Genomic DNA, 17,776 nt, shown 5'->3' on the forward strand with positions numbered 1-17,776 from the left:
TTGCCGTTCGAAGAGGGCGCACCATCCACCTTTCTGACATTTAACAGTTTTTTATGGTGTTATTTATTTTTTTAACGAGAAAATATCTTAATTAAGGACTTGTGTTCCTGCATGGAGATATCCTCAAGAAAAATTACAAGCATGGCCCCTAACATGGGCAACAAATTAAAACGTGTGACTTGAATAGTATTTTACGTAGCTATTTTCACTATGCTCGAATCACCTCGGTTAGAAATAGTGATACATCATTGGTGCATTACTTGGTGAGAAGTAGCGATTTACACATGTAACATCCACTCTGGTCAGACCAATCCAAATAGAATTTAAGATTTAAATATAGGACAGAGAGAGAAACCACTCACGTAGCATGAGGGTGGTTAAAGGTCCTTTCTCCAGATTGGTGTATTCAGTTCATGACATTCCGGTGGACAACCTGAATAATGTATCGCTACTTCTCACCGAAGTGGATAGAACATGGTAGCGAAAAGAACAATGTAAAATAGTATTCTGACCAGTCGATGTTTTTATATGTTGCCCGTGTTAGAAGCCATGTCTGTGACTTTTTTTGAGACTCAATAAATCCTCTTCAATGAGCTTCGTTGAGCAGGCGGGCCTTCTCATGCTACGTGAGCGGTTTCTCTCTCTGGCCTATATTTAAACCTTAAATTATATTTGGATTGGTCTGACCAGAGTGGGTATTACATGTGTAAATCGCTACTTCTCACCAAGTAATGCACCAATGATGTATTACTACTTCTAACCGAGGTGATTCAAGGTGTTATAGCGAAAACAGCTACATAAAATACTATTCAAGTCAGACGTTTTTATTTGTTGCCCATGTTAGAAGCCATGTCTGTGACTTTTCTTGAGACTCAATAAACCCTCTCCAATGAGCTTCGTTGAGCAGGCGGACCTTCTGGTGCTACGTGAGGGGTTTCTCTCTCTGGCCTATATTTAAACCTTAAATTATATTTGGATTGGTCTGACCAGAGTAGATATTACATGTGTAAATCGCTACTTCTCACCAAGTAATGCACCAATGATGTATTACTACTTCTAACCGAGGTGATTCAAGGTGTTATAGCGAAAACAGCTACATAAAATACTATTCAAGTCAGACGTTTTTATTTGTTGCCCATGTTAGAAGCCATGTCTGTGACTTTTCTTGAGACTCAATAAACCCTCTCCAATGAGCTTCGTTGAGCAGGCGAACCTTCTGGTGCTACGTGAGGGGTTTCTCTCTCTGGCCTATATTTAAACCTTAAATTATATTTGGATTGGTCTGACCAGAGTGGGTATTACATGTGTAAATCGCTACTTCTCACCAAGTAATGCACCAATGATGTATTACTACTTCTAACCGAGGTGATTCAAGGTGTTATAGCGAAAACAGCTACATAAAATACTATTCAAGTGACACGTTTTTATTTGTTTCCCATGTTTGGGGCCATGCTTGTAATTTTTCTCGAGACTCAATAATTCCTCTCCTATGGGCTGGCTGAGTAGGAGGCCTTCACGTGCTGCCAGAGTGGTTCTTTTTCTGAGCTATCTTAAATCTTATATTTTACTTTTGCAGATCAGGCCAGAGTGAGTATAAAAACTCAAATGTTTCACAATGAAATTAGTGAAATTTTTTCAGAATGTGATTGTTATAGAAAAGAAAAAAGCGTATCAAATGAATTCTAACATACTAAAATAAATCATCAAATAAATCTTTATTTTCTCCATATTGTATTTTTACGAATTTTTTTAAAAACAATTATTACATTATAATTAATTATATCACATTTTTGAAAAGTGACATGTTACTCAAATCCAAAATACGATCTAAAAAAATTGCAATTTTCTTGATGGAAGCCGTTTTGATCCGTTTGCTGATTTGCTCCGGCTCCCAGAACTTTAACTCGTGGGTTTTGTTTAGAGTATTCAGGCCAAAGAATATTGGGTCTCCTGTAATACGAAAATATTTCTTTAAATAACGTTTTACTAAACGTATTAACATTTTTACAAAATATATATTATATAATCAGAAGATTCTCGATTACAATAAAATCAATTTTACTAAAGAAACAATGGATTATATTTATAAAAATCCGCTAATAATACAAAGTGAAGATTCTGGATTTTAACGACATCAGTTTTACGTTTAAAAACAATAGATTAAGTTTGTAATTTTTTTAAAATAGCATCAAGTGAAGATTGTGGATAAAAAATAAGTTTTTCTACATTAGAAACAGTAGTAGATCTTGCTTATAAATATATGGCATAATGCTAAAAGGATATTCTGGATTATGTTAGAAACTTTAGATCATGTTTATAAATGTCCAATATAATGTTAAGTAAACTTTCTGGATTGCAATTTTTTTACGTTAGAAACAGCAAATTGTTACTATATATTTAAGAAAATGATAAGAGAAGATATGAATGATAACATTAAACTATTTTTAAAAAAACCCGATTGTTTACGTAATTATACATGATTTGTAAAAAAAGAAATTCTTAATTTTAAAATATATTAACAATTAATAAGAGGATCTTTAGTGCGATTTTTCTCTTACAAAATAATTTCTTCCTCTATTTTGGCATCTCTTATAAAGTATCTTTTATTGCATGTACGACTTTTGGGAATTCTATTTTGAAGTCAATTAATATGTTTTGCAAGGTTGTTGTATATCTTTTTATTAATATGTTATTTATCTTTTTTTCTTTATTATTATGTGAGAACATGATGTTGTTTAGGTTTTAGAAACCTCAAAATGCGTAGGCAACAAATTGGCGATTCATCGCTTTTGAGGCATTAATTTTTCGCTTTTAGGGTTATTAGAAAATAATGCAGAAGATTGTCACATTTGGCGATTTATCGCCAACTTAAGTTACAACTTGATTTCCAAATTATTCATTCTCTGAATTCTTATGAATTGTCAATTAATTCAAGTCATTAACCAGTTTAAACCGGTTTGAAATAATCACAAAATATTAGATTACGCATGCGTCCATATTTAGAAAAACGATGATTTTTTTTCCCCCCCATTTCAAAATCGGTTGAGCTCCAAAACTTTGTTTGCCAGCTAGAAAAATTAAACTGGTTAATGACTTAAATTACTTACGACAAATAATGACTTAAAAATAACAATGTTCTCACATGATAACTTGAAATTTGCGATAATAAATTTCATTTTTTTTATATTTATTTCTATTTAAAAATCTTTTGCTTTGGAAACAAAAAGAATGATAGAAGAATATTTCAGTTACCGCGTTTGCACGATGCTGAAGTTACAGACTGACAGACGATCAACTTCTTATTGGATTATCCTCAATATTTGATAGGCGTCTACGCCATAAATGTTAAATTTGTGCACCGAATTTTATCCTTTTTGTCTTCTTCAGTTTGTAATTATTGTATTAATTTATATTCCAACAGCCGGACGGATTTATTCAAATTTTCTCTGCATAGAGTTTACTCAAGATTTGATATAAATATGCAAATTTATAAAAACCAGAATTTCAAATATTTCAAGCTCAAAACGTTTTTGAGTTAGTTATCTTTGCTGCAGACATAATGCCAAAAATATGTTTCTCGAACTTATAGAGGTCTAAAACGTAAAGATTTGTCAAAATCCCGAGTTCGAATTTCTTGACAATTACAATACCTTTTGTCTTGATAACATTTACGAGAAAGTAAACAGTGAAGTTTTACCTCCAGAATGGATCAGAAAAGCTATCGAATAATAGAAACTGTTGAAGAACGGTTGAACCAAGTGTTTACAACACAAAATAAGTTCGAAGTTTTAAAATATATTTGAAAAAAATGGGCTCGTGAATTATTTCTTAACCAGTAGATTATGAATAATGTTCTGTCTTTATAATTAATTTTTATGTTATATGAAATTTTCAAGAAAACCATTCAGTTCAATTTTGGTCGATCCATTTATGAGCCAAATTAACCAAACTTAAAAACTTTTTTTTTAATTATGTCTTTTAAGCATATTCTTTCGTACAAGAATTAATACCCAGAACAATATTCCATAATGAATAAATTGTTCATTAAAATGTGGAAAGAATGTACGGACACGATACTTTCCGTTCTTTCTCAAATGTATTCATTTTTCATTATAGAACTTTGCTGAGTACTCCAAATCGCCCGATGGAACACAGAACATTCTTTATCACTGATGACTGCGACAGCATTGGCGGGAATTAATAAGTCCTAAGACCCACCTCTTTCCACGGTGTAAACCCTCCAGTAGGATGTGTATCCCGTTGTCGGTAAAGTTTTTAGTATGGAAGATAAATATTTATACATGATGTATGAGGTGTTATATTTATATATGTGTATATATTTATGTGATGAGGTTAGCAAAACCTTATGGCTCTTATTCCTGTTAATTTTTGAGTATCTTATTCAATTATCCTTTAAAATTTAACTATTAATTAATTGTGGTTTATCCAGCATTATTTTGAATTGGAAAAAATATTTCAACTTGATTTAAATTAGTCTAACAAGAAATACTTACCCGTCTCTTGCGAAGCTGGCCCATATATCAATGATATTCTTACTCAACGTCGCTTCATCTGGTAGGAAAGTGTATGGATGCAACAGTGGCAAACCAAATACAAATTCAACTTCAGTGCCATGCGCTACGCCCATCCATGGGAACCATACGGAATTGGTTGGCCTGTGATTCCATATATAGTAATATACATCGCCACCCATCTTAGCACATTGCTCTGCATAAAACATTTCTGGACAAACCACTGTAGCATCGCCCAAGGCCGTGTAAACTTGTGTACGAACGGTGCCGTCCTCGTTTTCTGGAAGCGACTCAGGCAAATAATGTTGAGCAATGGCATTTCGATCGTTGAATTCTGACAATATACCTTTGATCTGTCTTTTACCAAGTGTCTTGTTGATACTTGGCACCAGAGCGCCGAAAAATCCGTAAACAGTAGGATATTGAGTTGTGAGCTAAAAAAGATATAACATATATATATATGTAATGAAATTTTAACTCTAATTTCAATTTAATTAATTTTCACGATTTTATCTTAATTTAGCCCATAGTCACTTCATTCTAAAATATTCTCTTATTTCGTGATCCAATTCCACTGTCTCTACTTAATTAATTCAAGAGAAGCTTTGTTAAATTGTTGAATCAGCTAAAATCTAATTTTCCCACACTGCGCGTGAAGAGATAAAATACCGCTGATCAGGCAAATTCTTTTTTAAAATCTCCCTGTGTCTCCCCTGCCTTGTTCACGCGTGTGACGAAAATCCCTATTGAAATCTCATAATACATTAGCACTGTAAAGAAATATTTTCCCTATCAAAGTCATAGGTTATATAAGACCAGGGATAAAATGTCCAAGAGCTTTTTCCTTATTCCTTTTCTGTGTCGTTCTGTGTGCTCATCGCTTGTACGTATGCCTGCTTCTTCAAAATGAAATAAAACGACGTCACAAAATTAAAAGTATCTTCATTGTCTTCAAACTATATATATATATAGTTTGAAGACAAATGTTTACAACAAATACTATTAGAAGTCATGTAAAGTATGAGCCGGCTTTTCCATGTCTCATTTTCTTATTCAAAAGCACTTGAAATGAGATTTCTTTTTAGTTCGTATTGTTTTTAAAATCGTTTTGATGGATGTACGTTGAAAGAAATACAGAACCACTAGAAAGAAGTAGATTTACTAAAATCACAGCACTTGGAGATGCTAATAATGCAAGCGGACAATAAATATCGAAAAACAAAAATAACGTTCAACATAAATATTTAGAGAACTCACAAAAGGAAGAAATAATAAACTACTTCAATTTGTTGAATTTATCTGATTTTCTAAAAAGACGTGATGTCACATGGAATTGTGTCGAAGGTTCTTCAAATCTCTGTATTTAACCCGTAAGTGGAGACATGAATTGGCTGGCGCAGCCAGAGACATGGTGTAAAAATGACTCCATTGTTATTTTTCTTATTCGTCTTTTGCAAACAACATTTGAATTTATTTTGGAAACGCAATACATTTTATAAATCATGTAGTTACCAAAACAGTTTAAAATGTTCATGTTATAATATTCAATGCTGGAGAGATGCTATAAGAAAAACCTAAACAATCTTTTAATGAGTATTTACTTAGTTTCGATATTACGAAATTACACTAATGTTAATAACTATTAGAAATTGATAAACAAAAATGTAGAATACAATATTTTAAAATATTATTTTAAGAATATTTCTTTATTCTTTGTGCATTATTCAAATTAAATCGGTTTCAGAGATATGGAGTTAGTGCTCCATAAATAACAAGAAAAACTTTGAAAAAGAATATCTCGATTATCGTGTTCATACTTAGACTTTTGCCAACATGCTGCTGAAAGGACAACTTGAAGGTACTGAGGAGATGATTGTATTCAATGACAATATACCATGTGATAACCAGAGCTAATGAACTATGTGCAGTCATTTTGACTCCCATCTCCAGTTACTAGTTAAGAGAGATGAAATCATAATTCGTACATTTTTTTCAGAACCATCATTTTTGTCGCCAAGTTTATCTCCTATTTTTGGAGGTTGGGGTTGTGAGAGGGTCACTGATTTCGTATTGTTCTGTATTCATTAAAAACCTCAAAAAATCTCTCCTTCCATAGATGAAACTGACTTTACTGAAAAGCAATGTTAAAGATTGGAAATAGTATTATTTTTTTTATAGAACAAGAGATGTGTTTTAGCTTCTGTCATTAAAATTTCTTTTTGGTTGATGACCTCTCCGTTTAATCATCTGCTTGAGATATTGATGAAATGATTGTTATAAAAACATTGTTGAGTGGTAAAAAATAGAATTTGTGAAGATTGCGAACCTAATTGATTCTTTTAGATAAGAAAGAAAATTAGTTGATTTCCTATGATAGTTTAAGAGATATTGGGAGAACTCCTCACAAAAATTTTCAGACTTCTTTAATAAAATAAGGAAATATTTTTTTTTGAAAAATTTCTTCATCAAACAAAGTCACAATTTTGGAAGTTTCATAGGGAAAATTGATAGCTTGAATCGTTGAAACAGTAGATCAGCAGTTCTCAAAAACAGATGATTTTAGCCGATGGAATTCGATTTTCGATACAAGTTAAAATCGTGAATGCCTACCAATTAATTTTTGAATTTTAAATGAGCAATACACAAATAACTTTTGCAACACATATATGTTTATAAGTATTTTTATTAGTGACATTTTTTCTTTCATTAAAAAAATACTATTTCTTGCCTGCTAATTTTTTTTTCTGTAGGTTTGAGTCTGAATTTCGGAATTGGAGTCTCACAGGTTTGCGAACCAAATTTACCACAGATCTGCTGATATATGCAACAGCACATATTTTGACGTTTATTGCACAAAGGTCAAACATTTTTTCTGTGATTGACACATAAATTTTGAGATGTAGGTATTGGCTTGGGATCTGTCCTTCGTATTTGCTCATGATTGGAAATTGAAATCATTGTTAATATGTAGTCATCTTTCCTTTAACTTCGAAATGGGGCATAAATGTTAGGGTTTTTAAAAATTTAATTTTCTTACATCTTTTTTAGACAAGATACCGGTCTATTGTTTATTATTTTATAACATTTTAAATCGGTGATTAATCCTTACAGTGCTACAAACCGCTGCAATAATCAATGAGTGCAACTTTGTTGGGCGTCCATCCGTTACAAAATTATTCGTTATTAACTCCCTCTTGAGCAATTGAACTACAATATATTGTGCACGAAAAGAAAACCAATTATCTTTTATTTAAAAACATGTTTAATTTAATACCTAATGCACAACTTTAGCTTTACTCGTAATAAAAATGAATGCATATGTATATGTATTGGCTCACTGGCCAGATCATTTGATTTAGATATTTGGGCCATACGTACCTTAGAAGGGAGGGATGTGCACCAAGTTATCTATATTTATATTTAGAATTTTAATCAAACGTTATACAAAATTTTGACATCTTTCCGCCATAACTTTTGAAATAATTATACTATAAAAATATTTTTATAGAATCTGAAAATTTAAAAATGTATCTTTTCAGTGATAATTTATTGTATAAATATTTTTCTACATTTAGTCAATTTTTTTAAAAAAATATTTTCAGCAGCAGCAATTTGTGCATTTTCCTAGAATTATAAGAATTCTACACGAATAGTAAACAACTCACGAAAGATAACACAAAGATAAAAAAAATTATGAATTCTGAAAAAAAAATTGAAAATTACTATTAAATTTGTAAATATATTTGCTTTTATAATCCGAATTACTATCATGTTCTTAACACAAATCAATGACGGCAAAGCTGATTTCAGGAAGTCAAGCAATACATTTACTTTAATCAGGGAAGAATCTGTAAAAGATTAAAATCTACATTTAAAATACTATTAAAATGAAGAAAAAATGACAAATTTTATATTGTCTCAGGTTACATTATGAAAGTGTACCCATTTTTTATAAATTTTAAGTGATTTGAGAAAAATAATAAAAAGGTATAGTAAACGGCATAAGGCTTCCAAGTATGAATTATATATTCATTAAAATGTGAAGTTTAAAAATATCTTAACTATGATAAAGTATGCAAAGCTTAAACTCCGCATGTAGTGTTGCCGGGTAATTTTAACTAGAAGAATTATTCAAAATCTAAAAGGCTGAATTTCATATAGATTCAAATGTCAAAAGTTTTATATTAAATTATACGCAAAACTATTCAGAATTATGAAGGTTAATCTACATATATATAACTATGCTAAAGTATGAAACGGTTAAACTCAGCGGATAATCTTAACTAAAAGAATTATGCAGAATCCATTCAGAATTTTTTTGAAACCTCTTAAGAGTTTTGCGGCAAATTGAGAAATATATAAACAATTCTTACAATATAAGAACCTTCATCACGGGTATTTCCGATAAGAAGATCAGTGCAGGTGAAATTTTCTTTTTGAATAGCTTTTAGAGGATCCTGTGGCAGCAGCTCGCCACCAAATTGCGGAATATAGAGTTCACTCGACAAAGGATGCATGCTCGCAGTGACATCTGTTAGCATTTGTGGACTAACACCTGAAACAAGTCGAAATTGTCTTAAAACATTGCAGTGGTATAAGAAATGGAAGTGGTCAACACTGACAGTGCTGCAATTTTGAAACACCCTGTTTCGTGAATTAAAATAAGCGCTTGTTAATAATAGTTCCAAATGATTATGCGATTAATGACTATTAAGCATTTGCTTTTAGAAACAATGAATCTTACGTTTCTTAAACATATATAAATAAGAATGGTAAAATTTTGTTTTTAGTGTACATTTTTATGAAAATAGATGCGAACTTGCAAATATTAAGTAACCACAAATGAAGCACTCCATCCGCTATTAGGTAACCACGAAAGTCGACTCTACCCACCTAAGGCACACGGAAAAGGCTGAATGATCGATCCTCCCGACAGCACTGGTGAAAACTAAAGTCTTAAGAACCATCACCGGCCATGGTACAACCCATCCCGTAGAAGACATGTCCCTTCATCTGCTGGGGGTAGGCCACCATTTCTGTATCCCCCAGGGCAGCGAGAACTAACCATTATGCCAGAAGTTTCTCATCCTTATTTTTGAGATGCTCTAGGGTTGGGATTCTCTTGTAGTGAAAGCTTATAAGTCAGTTAACAGCTACACTACACGAGCAACTGCTTTTGTATTGTGGTCATGTTACTCGGTTGCGAACTATAAGGTCCCAAGTTCTATCCTCGCTCAAACAATCCATCACATTTAATTAGTATATTGGGTAGCCATTTCTATATGTATTTTTTTATTTTTCTATCCCATCCATTTGGAGTTTTGATGATATATTATAGTTTTTCCTCCCTTAATATTCACGCATGCTGAATTTTGACCTTTACTGTATATACACGATAGAGAGAAACCTTGCCAAATCTTTTATAAATGGAAAATTTCTTTTCATCGTGATTTCTGTTTTCATCTTTTTATATATGGAAAATTTAGATCAAAGTTTAGGTTTTTCTTTCTTTGTTGTAAATTTATCTACATATTTTGTACAACTGGGAGTTCTTCTACTAAGATGTAAGCAGAAAACTTTAGATATCTGAACACTTTACTACAAGATTCGAACTTTAATGCGCTGTTTTTTTTTTTTTTTTCATTTAATCTTTTTTATTTAAAAGAGGATTCTTGTACAACGCGGAGGATATATTTTACTTAATAAGAAATCTTACGTTTGCAAACAACATCAGATGAATTTTTGCAAGTGCAACACATGTCTCTAAATTTTAACATAGCATATTTCTTGTGAAATGTGCGTCCTCTCAGTAAGAAATCAGTTTGAATTAATTGTTTCATTACTAACAGACTTATCATCTCCCAGGAGAATCAACTCGTCCCTTTAATTTTAAAGCATGCTATTAGCGTTATTAACTTGTTTTAAGAATATATAAAATTATCTGTAAATAACAGACGACTAAAAATATTTTCCTTCTTTTCTTAAATAAAAGACGACTAAAAATACTTTCCTTCTTTTTTTTTTTAAATAACCGAAAACTAAAAATACTTCCCTCCTTTTTTTAAATAATAGAAGACTAAAAATACTTTCCTTCTTTTTTTAAATGTCCGTTTTATCTTTAAGGCTTATCTGGCCAAATTTGTTGGAAAGACGATAAGCGATCTAATGGGAAAGCAGTGGATTCTATTCAGCACATTATCAAAGGATATCTTTTGGAATATTCAAAGAGTAATGATCTGCTGGTTATCAGGAAATGGATCTGAAAATCTTAATGAAACTTTAGCTTATCAGGCACTTCGCTATCTTGATTGCTGAGACACTTTACACTTTACATCTACACTTTACATTGTTTGAGATTGGACGATGTTTAGTCATTAATTATTATGGGTTTAATTTTGATTTACTCACGTACTCTACTGTTTTATATTTTCAATTTTTTATATATTTATTATTATTTATTTTATAATTTACTACTTTATTGGGGGTGGTCCGTAGTATATAGGGGGTGGTCCGTAAATATAAATAAATCGGCTTCAGAGTCGTTTAGGCTTCTTTTGGTTGAATTTTGGATGGTATACTTCGCGACTCACCTTCTCTTTTAGGTTTGGCATGGGTGGATTTTGGATTTTCTATGCCTTTGTTCTTTTATATAATCGTTGTCTTTTTAAACTGCCACATTCGCTATTCATATATCAGCAATAATTAAATTCGCATTCGCTTTTCTAAACAAAAGTGAAAGCAGAGGGAGATTTTACTCCGAAACTTTCACGCACATTTTCTGATAAATGTACTTATGTATTGTTAATCGAAAAGAATTGGCGAGAAATAATTACGCAAGAGAATATTAGAGTGCAACGTTTGGCGGTTTATCGCCGAGATGCAATTAATATACAAATAACAAAAAGAAACTGAATTTGATTTCTTATGTTTACATCATTGCATTATTGAATTATCGCATCTATGCGTATGAAAGTATAAAATTGACAGATGGTCAATCCCTTTCCAAACTTGATATGCATCTACACTTTACATGTTGAATCGATGTATCAATTTTTATTCATCTAGCCCTAGTTGTTTTATAACTATTGTGTTCATTTATGTTTGGACAACAGGATGGATAGGTTTCTTCTGAAAGGATTTTTTTTACAGATTGATCGAAATCTACAAATTTGGTGTAGAGATTATGTTCCAAATTTCATCAGTTAAAATCAAAATGTTTTTGCGATGTCCTGTTGAGAGAGAGAGACAGACATATAGTCATTTTTTAAAGTGTTTTTTGGATTCAGGAAGATCTGAAACACGGCAATTTGTCAGAATCTCGACTTCGAGTTTTTTTTTTTTTTTTGATGTTTGGAATACTTTCTCTTTGTATAGTTCGTATAAGAGAAAGTGAAAAGAAATTGTTAGCCTAATCTTACGTCTTATTTATTGAAAAAGTGAATTGTTAGCCAATTCTTACGCTTATTTATTGAAAAAGTGAATTGTTGGCCTATTCTTACAGGAGGATTCACCACGCTGTATGAGAAATAGTTATAATTTTTCGTTACTTGATAGGAAATCATGTTATATAACAATCCAATGTATTAAATTACTGTTCTTTGATATTTATGAGAAAAAGAAACACTTCTTGTTGTGTGCAGCCGACCACCCCGCCCCACTGAATGAAACAGTATCGACATATTTTGTTTGTTGTGGTTGACTGCTGTTTTAACCATAATCCGTCCATAACACTAGCCGTTCTTCCCCAACTGAAATCCTCTTCGATTCGGTTGACCTCCGCCCACAAAGTGGTCAATCTTTGACCTTCCTTCTCATCTTTCCATACACCTATCAACCTGTTAAAAGAGGAGTAGGACATAACTTTAAGAAAGTCTCCTCAAAATTCTCAATATTCCTCCAAAATCTCTTCAATGACAAAAGAAAGGCAAACAATTTGAAATTTTCAATTAGATGGTAAGTCAGCCATCTGACTCTCTGACCCGCCACGAAGGCACGCGGATTAAACCATAAAACTGAATGACCGGATCGCCGCAACAGCAACACTGGCGGGAACTGTGGTTGAGTCCTAATGGCCACCACCGGCCACGGTACAATCCTCCCCGAAAAAAGTACGCCCCTTCATCGATGGGAGGAGTTAGATCCCCCACCTATTTGGGTACCCTCCAATGTGGCGAGATCCAACCACCATGCCGGAAGCATCTCATTCCCATTTCGAGGTGCCCTGGGGGGCACCTCGATCAATTAGATGGTGAAAAAACTGTCAAGCTTTAACGCCGTGTCTTTCAATGTTTTGAGATTTTCTTACGTCATCAGTACTGTACTTAAGTCATTATTTTCAATTTTTACATTCTTTGTAAATTGTTTTCTATTTTTACATTCTCCCCACAAAAATCTTTTTAAATTTTTAAAAGAAATTGGTTTATATCATCTTATTTAAAGCTTCGTTACCATTTTTTATTCTCGTTTCTAATTTCAAGAGACATTGCCAAGTATTTTTTAATCGGTTTCTAATTTTACATAAAGACACGCTTTTTCTATTCTAACCATATGTCTGGCGCCGTATAGTCATCTATGCCTCTTGCGCCTTTAAATCCCACAATCCATCCAATCCATCCGAGACCTCTATGCATTCTTTTAAACAATTATAAGCTGAAAAAGAAACACTAATAAGAAAATAAAGCATATACTCTTCAGATATTTCAAAACTTTCTCAGGGTTATATGAGAATCCACTGCTTTAAATTACTACTTATTAATATTTATGAGAGAAAGAAACATTAATGAGGAAAACAAACTACATACTCCTCAGACATTTCAACACTTCATCGGGGTTCGTTTGGATGGTGTGTGTTCTATTGGCGCAGTACAGACGTTCTGCAACCTTCTGACTGATATCCAAGTTCGTTTTAATGCTGTCTTTGTCTGGGTAAGCCGGAGATCCACTTTCCATGATGACTCTTTGGAACAGGCCTTCGGCGAGAGGAGAGGTGGTCAGTATGCCAGCAGCAGTGGATCCGGCTCCTTGACCAGCGAGTGTAATTCTGGATGAGTCACCACCGAAAGCTTCAATGTTTTTATTGACCCATTTTAGGCCTTCCAGTATATCGTATAGTCCTGTAAAAAAAGAGGGGAAAAATGAAATCTCCAGCATTACGAACTATTTTATAATTTTGAATCACACACATGAGGATTATGTTCTTATACCAATATTTATAAATTCATTTCAGAACAAAATATCGATCTCTGGAATGACTATAGAGCCGCGGTGGCCTGGCGGTAAGGTCTCGGCATCGGAAACGGAGGGTTTCAGGTTCGAGATCCGATTCCACCGAAAAGCTGTTGTGTAAGGTGGTCTGTTGCACGTTAAATCAGTCCTGACCAAATGTCCTCCCGCTGGTGTGGAGAGGGGTGTGCCAGCTCAGGTGTCGTCCTCGTCATCTGACCGCGATTCAAAATGACGAGGTCCGTCCCAAAATAGCCCTAGTGCTGCTTCAAATGGGACGTTAATATAACTAAACTAAACTAACTGAACTGGAGTGAATATAGAATTTTTACTCAATTAAATGTGCGATTTTTGGCGATTTTCCTTCGATCAATCGCTGTATGCAGTTAATATACGAAAAACAGAAAACTGAATATGCATTTTGGATTTCTTTTTTTTTTCAATCGATTGAAACTTGAATTTGATATAGACCTAGCATTTCAGTCTCAAGATTATATATCAGTTTTCATTTATTTACTTTATTGCGTGATTGAGTTATCGCTTTTAAAAACATGAAAAAGTACAGACCGATAAATAGTGAACCCCTTGATGGAATCCGGCTCCAAATTTGAGCCGGATTTCCAATTTTAACTTATGTTCCAAAGTTTGCTCAAAATTGGATTTTAAAAAATCTACAAATGTGCAGTAAAGACCAGGATGCCAAATTTCGTCATCTCAAAGTGTCTTGAGTAATCGTATTCACATATAGACAAACATAATTCCAAAAATATTTTTGGGGGGATTCAAGAAAGTGTAGTGAAAGCTTATAAGCCAGTTAACAGCTATGCTACCCGAGCAATTGCTTTTGTATCATGGTCATGTTACTGGACTGCGAACCACAAGGTCCCAGGTTTTATTCTCACTGATACCAATCCGTCACAAAGGTCTAAAACGAGGAGATTCGTTACAATATGGAGTTTTCTGAATTGAAAAACTTTCATTCTTATGTTATTATTTTAAGAAAAAAAGCTTCTAATAAATTTCTTCTTTCATCCACAAATATATATATATATATGTGTAACAAAGCTTAACATGAAGTTATAAAATAAAATATATACTCACATGAGGTGACACAACCCCCCCCCTCAAAGTTTTTAATTAGTTAGTTATGCTGATTAGTTATGCTAAACACCATTCATGTTATTCATCATTTTAGTAGAACAGAAACAAAAAATGGAGGAAAAATTTAAAAAGGTTATATTAAAAATAGGTAAATAAAAATCACATGATCTTTATTGAAATTTAAAAAATCACGTAATCGCCTTACTTCAGTCAAAAGTTGCTTCAGTCTCGTTAATAAAGACAATTTACATGTTAAATACAACAAATTTTTGTTTGTGTATCAAATTAACATTTCTGATTTTTTTCTGCTAAGCAAAGTTTATAAAGTAATATTGTAATCTCCAGAAAATTCTATCATATAACTTTGATAAATCTCCATATTTTAGATCTCCACGAGTGTTCCAAACATTTATTTGGGAATTATATATAATAGCAAATACGATAAATGAAAAACGAAACAAGCTAGATGGGAGAAAATTTTATATTTGCAATAAAATGTGTTTTATCATGTTTTAAATGAAATTCTTGTACCAGAAATTTCTATATTCGTCCTCCAGTATGCATGTTAGTATGTTTAGTTTAAAACCCAACATGCGAGTAGATGAGCATTGACGTATTTTTCTTTTATCAGAGAATACAAATATTTGTCAGATTTTGAGTTATATTCCAAAACAAGTATATTTAATGTCGACTTGTCTGTCTGTGTTTATGAGTTGTTGTTGTTTCTTGTGACACTTACCATAGATAAGCCCGTTGTTACGAAGACAGCGATTTTAAGCCAGTGGAGGAGCTTCTCTTGTTTTAATAGCAGCGCCATCTAGGGCCAGGAGAACGACTTAGCTACACACACGTCACAGCTCTTTTTACGGGGCTCTTTTTACTCTTTATTCACAGATCATAATTTAGACCTGAATCAGAGAAAGATCACCCCTGATCCAGTACCCCCCATCGGTATTACTCTCAACAAGGAGGACTTTGTGACCAGGACAGATTTATACGCGCGTCAGCCACCAAGCATGCGGGGAATCCTCGGCCGGCGAGGTTGGAACTCGCAACCTAACGGACGCGAATCCAACGCTCTACCAACCAGGCTATCTCAGCCCTTATGTGAATGTGTGTTTATCTGAATGCAATAACTAAACGACACAACAATAGTGAATTTTAGCACAAGAGTTTTGTTCTGAAACAGTAGGTTTTTGTCTAATTGCAGCTTAAATCCATCAAAACAAAGATTGCTAATTTCCCTGCAAAAAAAACAATCCGAAAGTACGCTAACACGGTAACTAAAAAGTTAGATAAATGAAGCATGGTATAATGAAATTTATTATTCAATTACATTCACAATAACTAAATTAATCGAATTTACACTCTTTGACCAAAAAGTAAGAAAATATAAAAACTCAGAAATTAATTTCTGTTTTCCATTAACTGTTAGAAAATATGAGCATGATTCTGCAATTTGATTCAGACTCAGTGGACGTGTTTTATTTCTACAAAGTTGATGCAAGCATTATACGCTAAAGGAAACAGTGTGTTTCATAACTGCGATCTAAAATCCGCCTTTCAGGTAGAATATAGAAGTCGTCAAAGAGGTTTTTCCAGTACTTTGATGGCGAATATGATAAACATGATTTACGGCTCAGAGGGTCATATATTGCATAAAATCGGGAGCAATAAATATTGACATGATGATGGTATTTTTTTAGTCTCATGGAATATTCTATCTTGATTTTATGATGTTTGACAAGCTATTTTTAAAAGTTGCCTGGTAAGATTTCTTTTTTTAACAATGACTTGGTTATAAGTTCTCGCAATCTATTGTCAATTCTTCTTTAAAACAGGTGTTAAACATCTTTTTTTATTGCTACTCATTATGTTTATTTCGAAGAAAAACGTATATATGTATAAAGAAAACTTTCTCATTTTTTAAATTTTTGATAAGCAATCTGAAGAGAACAAAACAGAGTAACAAAAAACAAATTCAAGAAATTTAAAAGAGTCAACTTGTTTTATGTGAGTTAATTAGAAGTTTAGCCTTTTAAGTGAATCAAAATATTCTTCGTTCATCTAACGCAGAAATAAATGGACAAGAATTTTTAATTTTTTTAAAAGAATTAATAGAAATATTTAAACGAAAAAGTAATTCCTAATAAAAAGAAAGAGCATAAAAAGTACAATATTTAAATGATTCATATTTCTGTTGCCTATATTTTGAAATTTCAAAATTAATTCTGTGTGACTTATTAATTTATTTTTAAAGCATTTATTTTATTTTTGAAATGAGAAATGAAATTTTTAATTAATATATTTTCAACGCGTATCACAAATTTTAATTTCGTATAAAAATGTTTAATTAATTTTTATGTGTTTCTGATTCTTATTAATATAGATTAACACATTTGAATTCGATAAATAAAAATTTATCTAATACGTTTAAATGGTTTTCTTTTTCAAATAATCATTTCCTACTTTAAAAAAAAAACACTACAATCTATTATTAAAATATGAGAGATAATAAAAATAAATAATCATAACTTTATATTTTCCGATTTTAAAACATAAAATCTTTAATGAATAACTCATACTAGATTTTCCTTTTCCTTTTGTTTAACAAGGAATTATTCACAGATATGAATCATTCACTTTTGATGAGAAGAAAATAGAATTGTGTTCTTGAAAATTCTTCCGACTTTCCTCATCAGAATTACTTTTTTGAACTAAGTCATAAATATTCTGATTAAACGAAAAAAAGTTTATAACAGGAACTTTCTTTGATTTAACATGTCAATCAAAATTCTCGATTCTTATTTCTCTACGTCGTACATTATTTGCTGAGAACTCTTTTCTTTTCTGAATGACACGGGCAATCTTTATCACTTGATTAGCAGTACGTCATTTGCAATTCATCATTAAGATAATTA

At 32.3% G+C, this 17,776-nt stretch overlaps 1 protein-coding gene across 2 annotated transcripts in view; it reads right to left on the reverse strand.

Moving 5' to 3' along the window:
- Window positions 1-1,696: 1,696 nt before the first annotated feature.
- The window catches only part of LOC129988894 (acetylcholinesterase-1-like), a 32,051-nt gene continuing 15,971 nt past the window's right edge, over window positions 1,697-17,776 (reverse strand). For both annotated transcript variants that reach the window (XM_056097178.1, XM_056097177.1), the window contains exons 3-6: window positions 13,334-13,645; window positions 8,906-9,087; window positions 4,515-4,966; window positions 1,697-1,950 (exon numbers count right to left, since the gene is read on the reverse strand). In XM_056097178.1, the coding sequence (XP_055953153.1) occupies window positions 1,806-1,950; window positions 4,515-4,966; window positions 8,906-9,087; window positions 13,334-13,645 (1,091 nt within the window). In that variant the 3' untranslated portion in view covers window positions 1,697-1,805. The remainder of the gene's footprint in view (window positions 1,951-4,514; window positions 4,967-8,905; window positions 9,088-13,333; window positions 13,646-17,776) is intronic.

This window comes from Argiope bruennichi, chromosome 10, assembly GCF_947563725.1.
Source record: "Argiope bruennichi chromosome 10, qqArgBrue1.1, whole genome shotgun sequence".
NCBI lineage: Eukaryota > Metazoa > Arthropoda > Arachnida > Araneae > Araneidae > Argiope > Argiope bruennichi.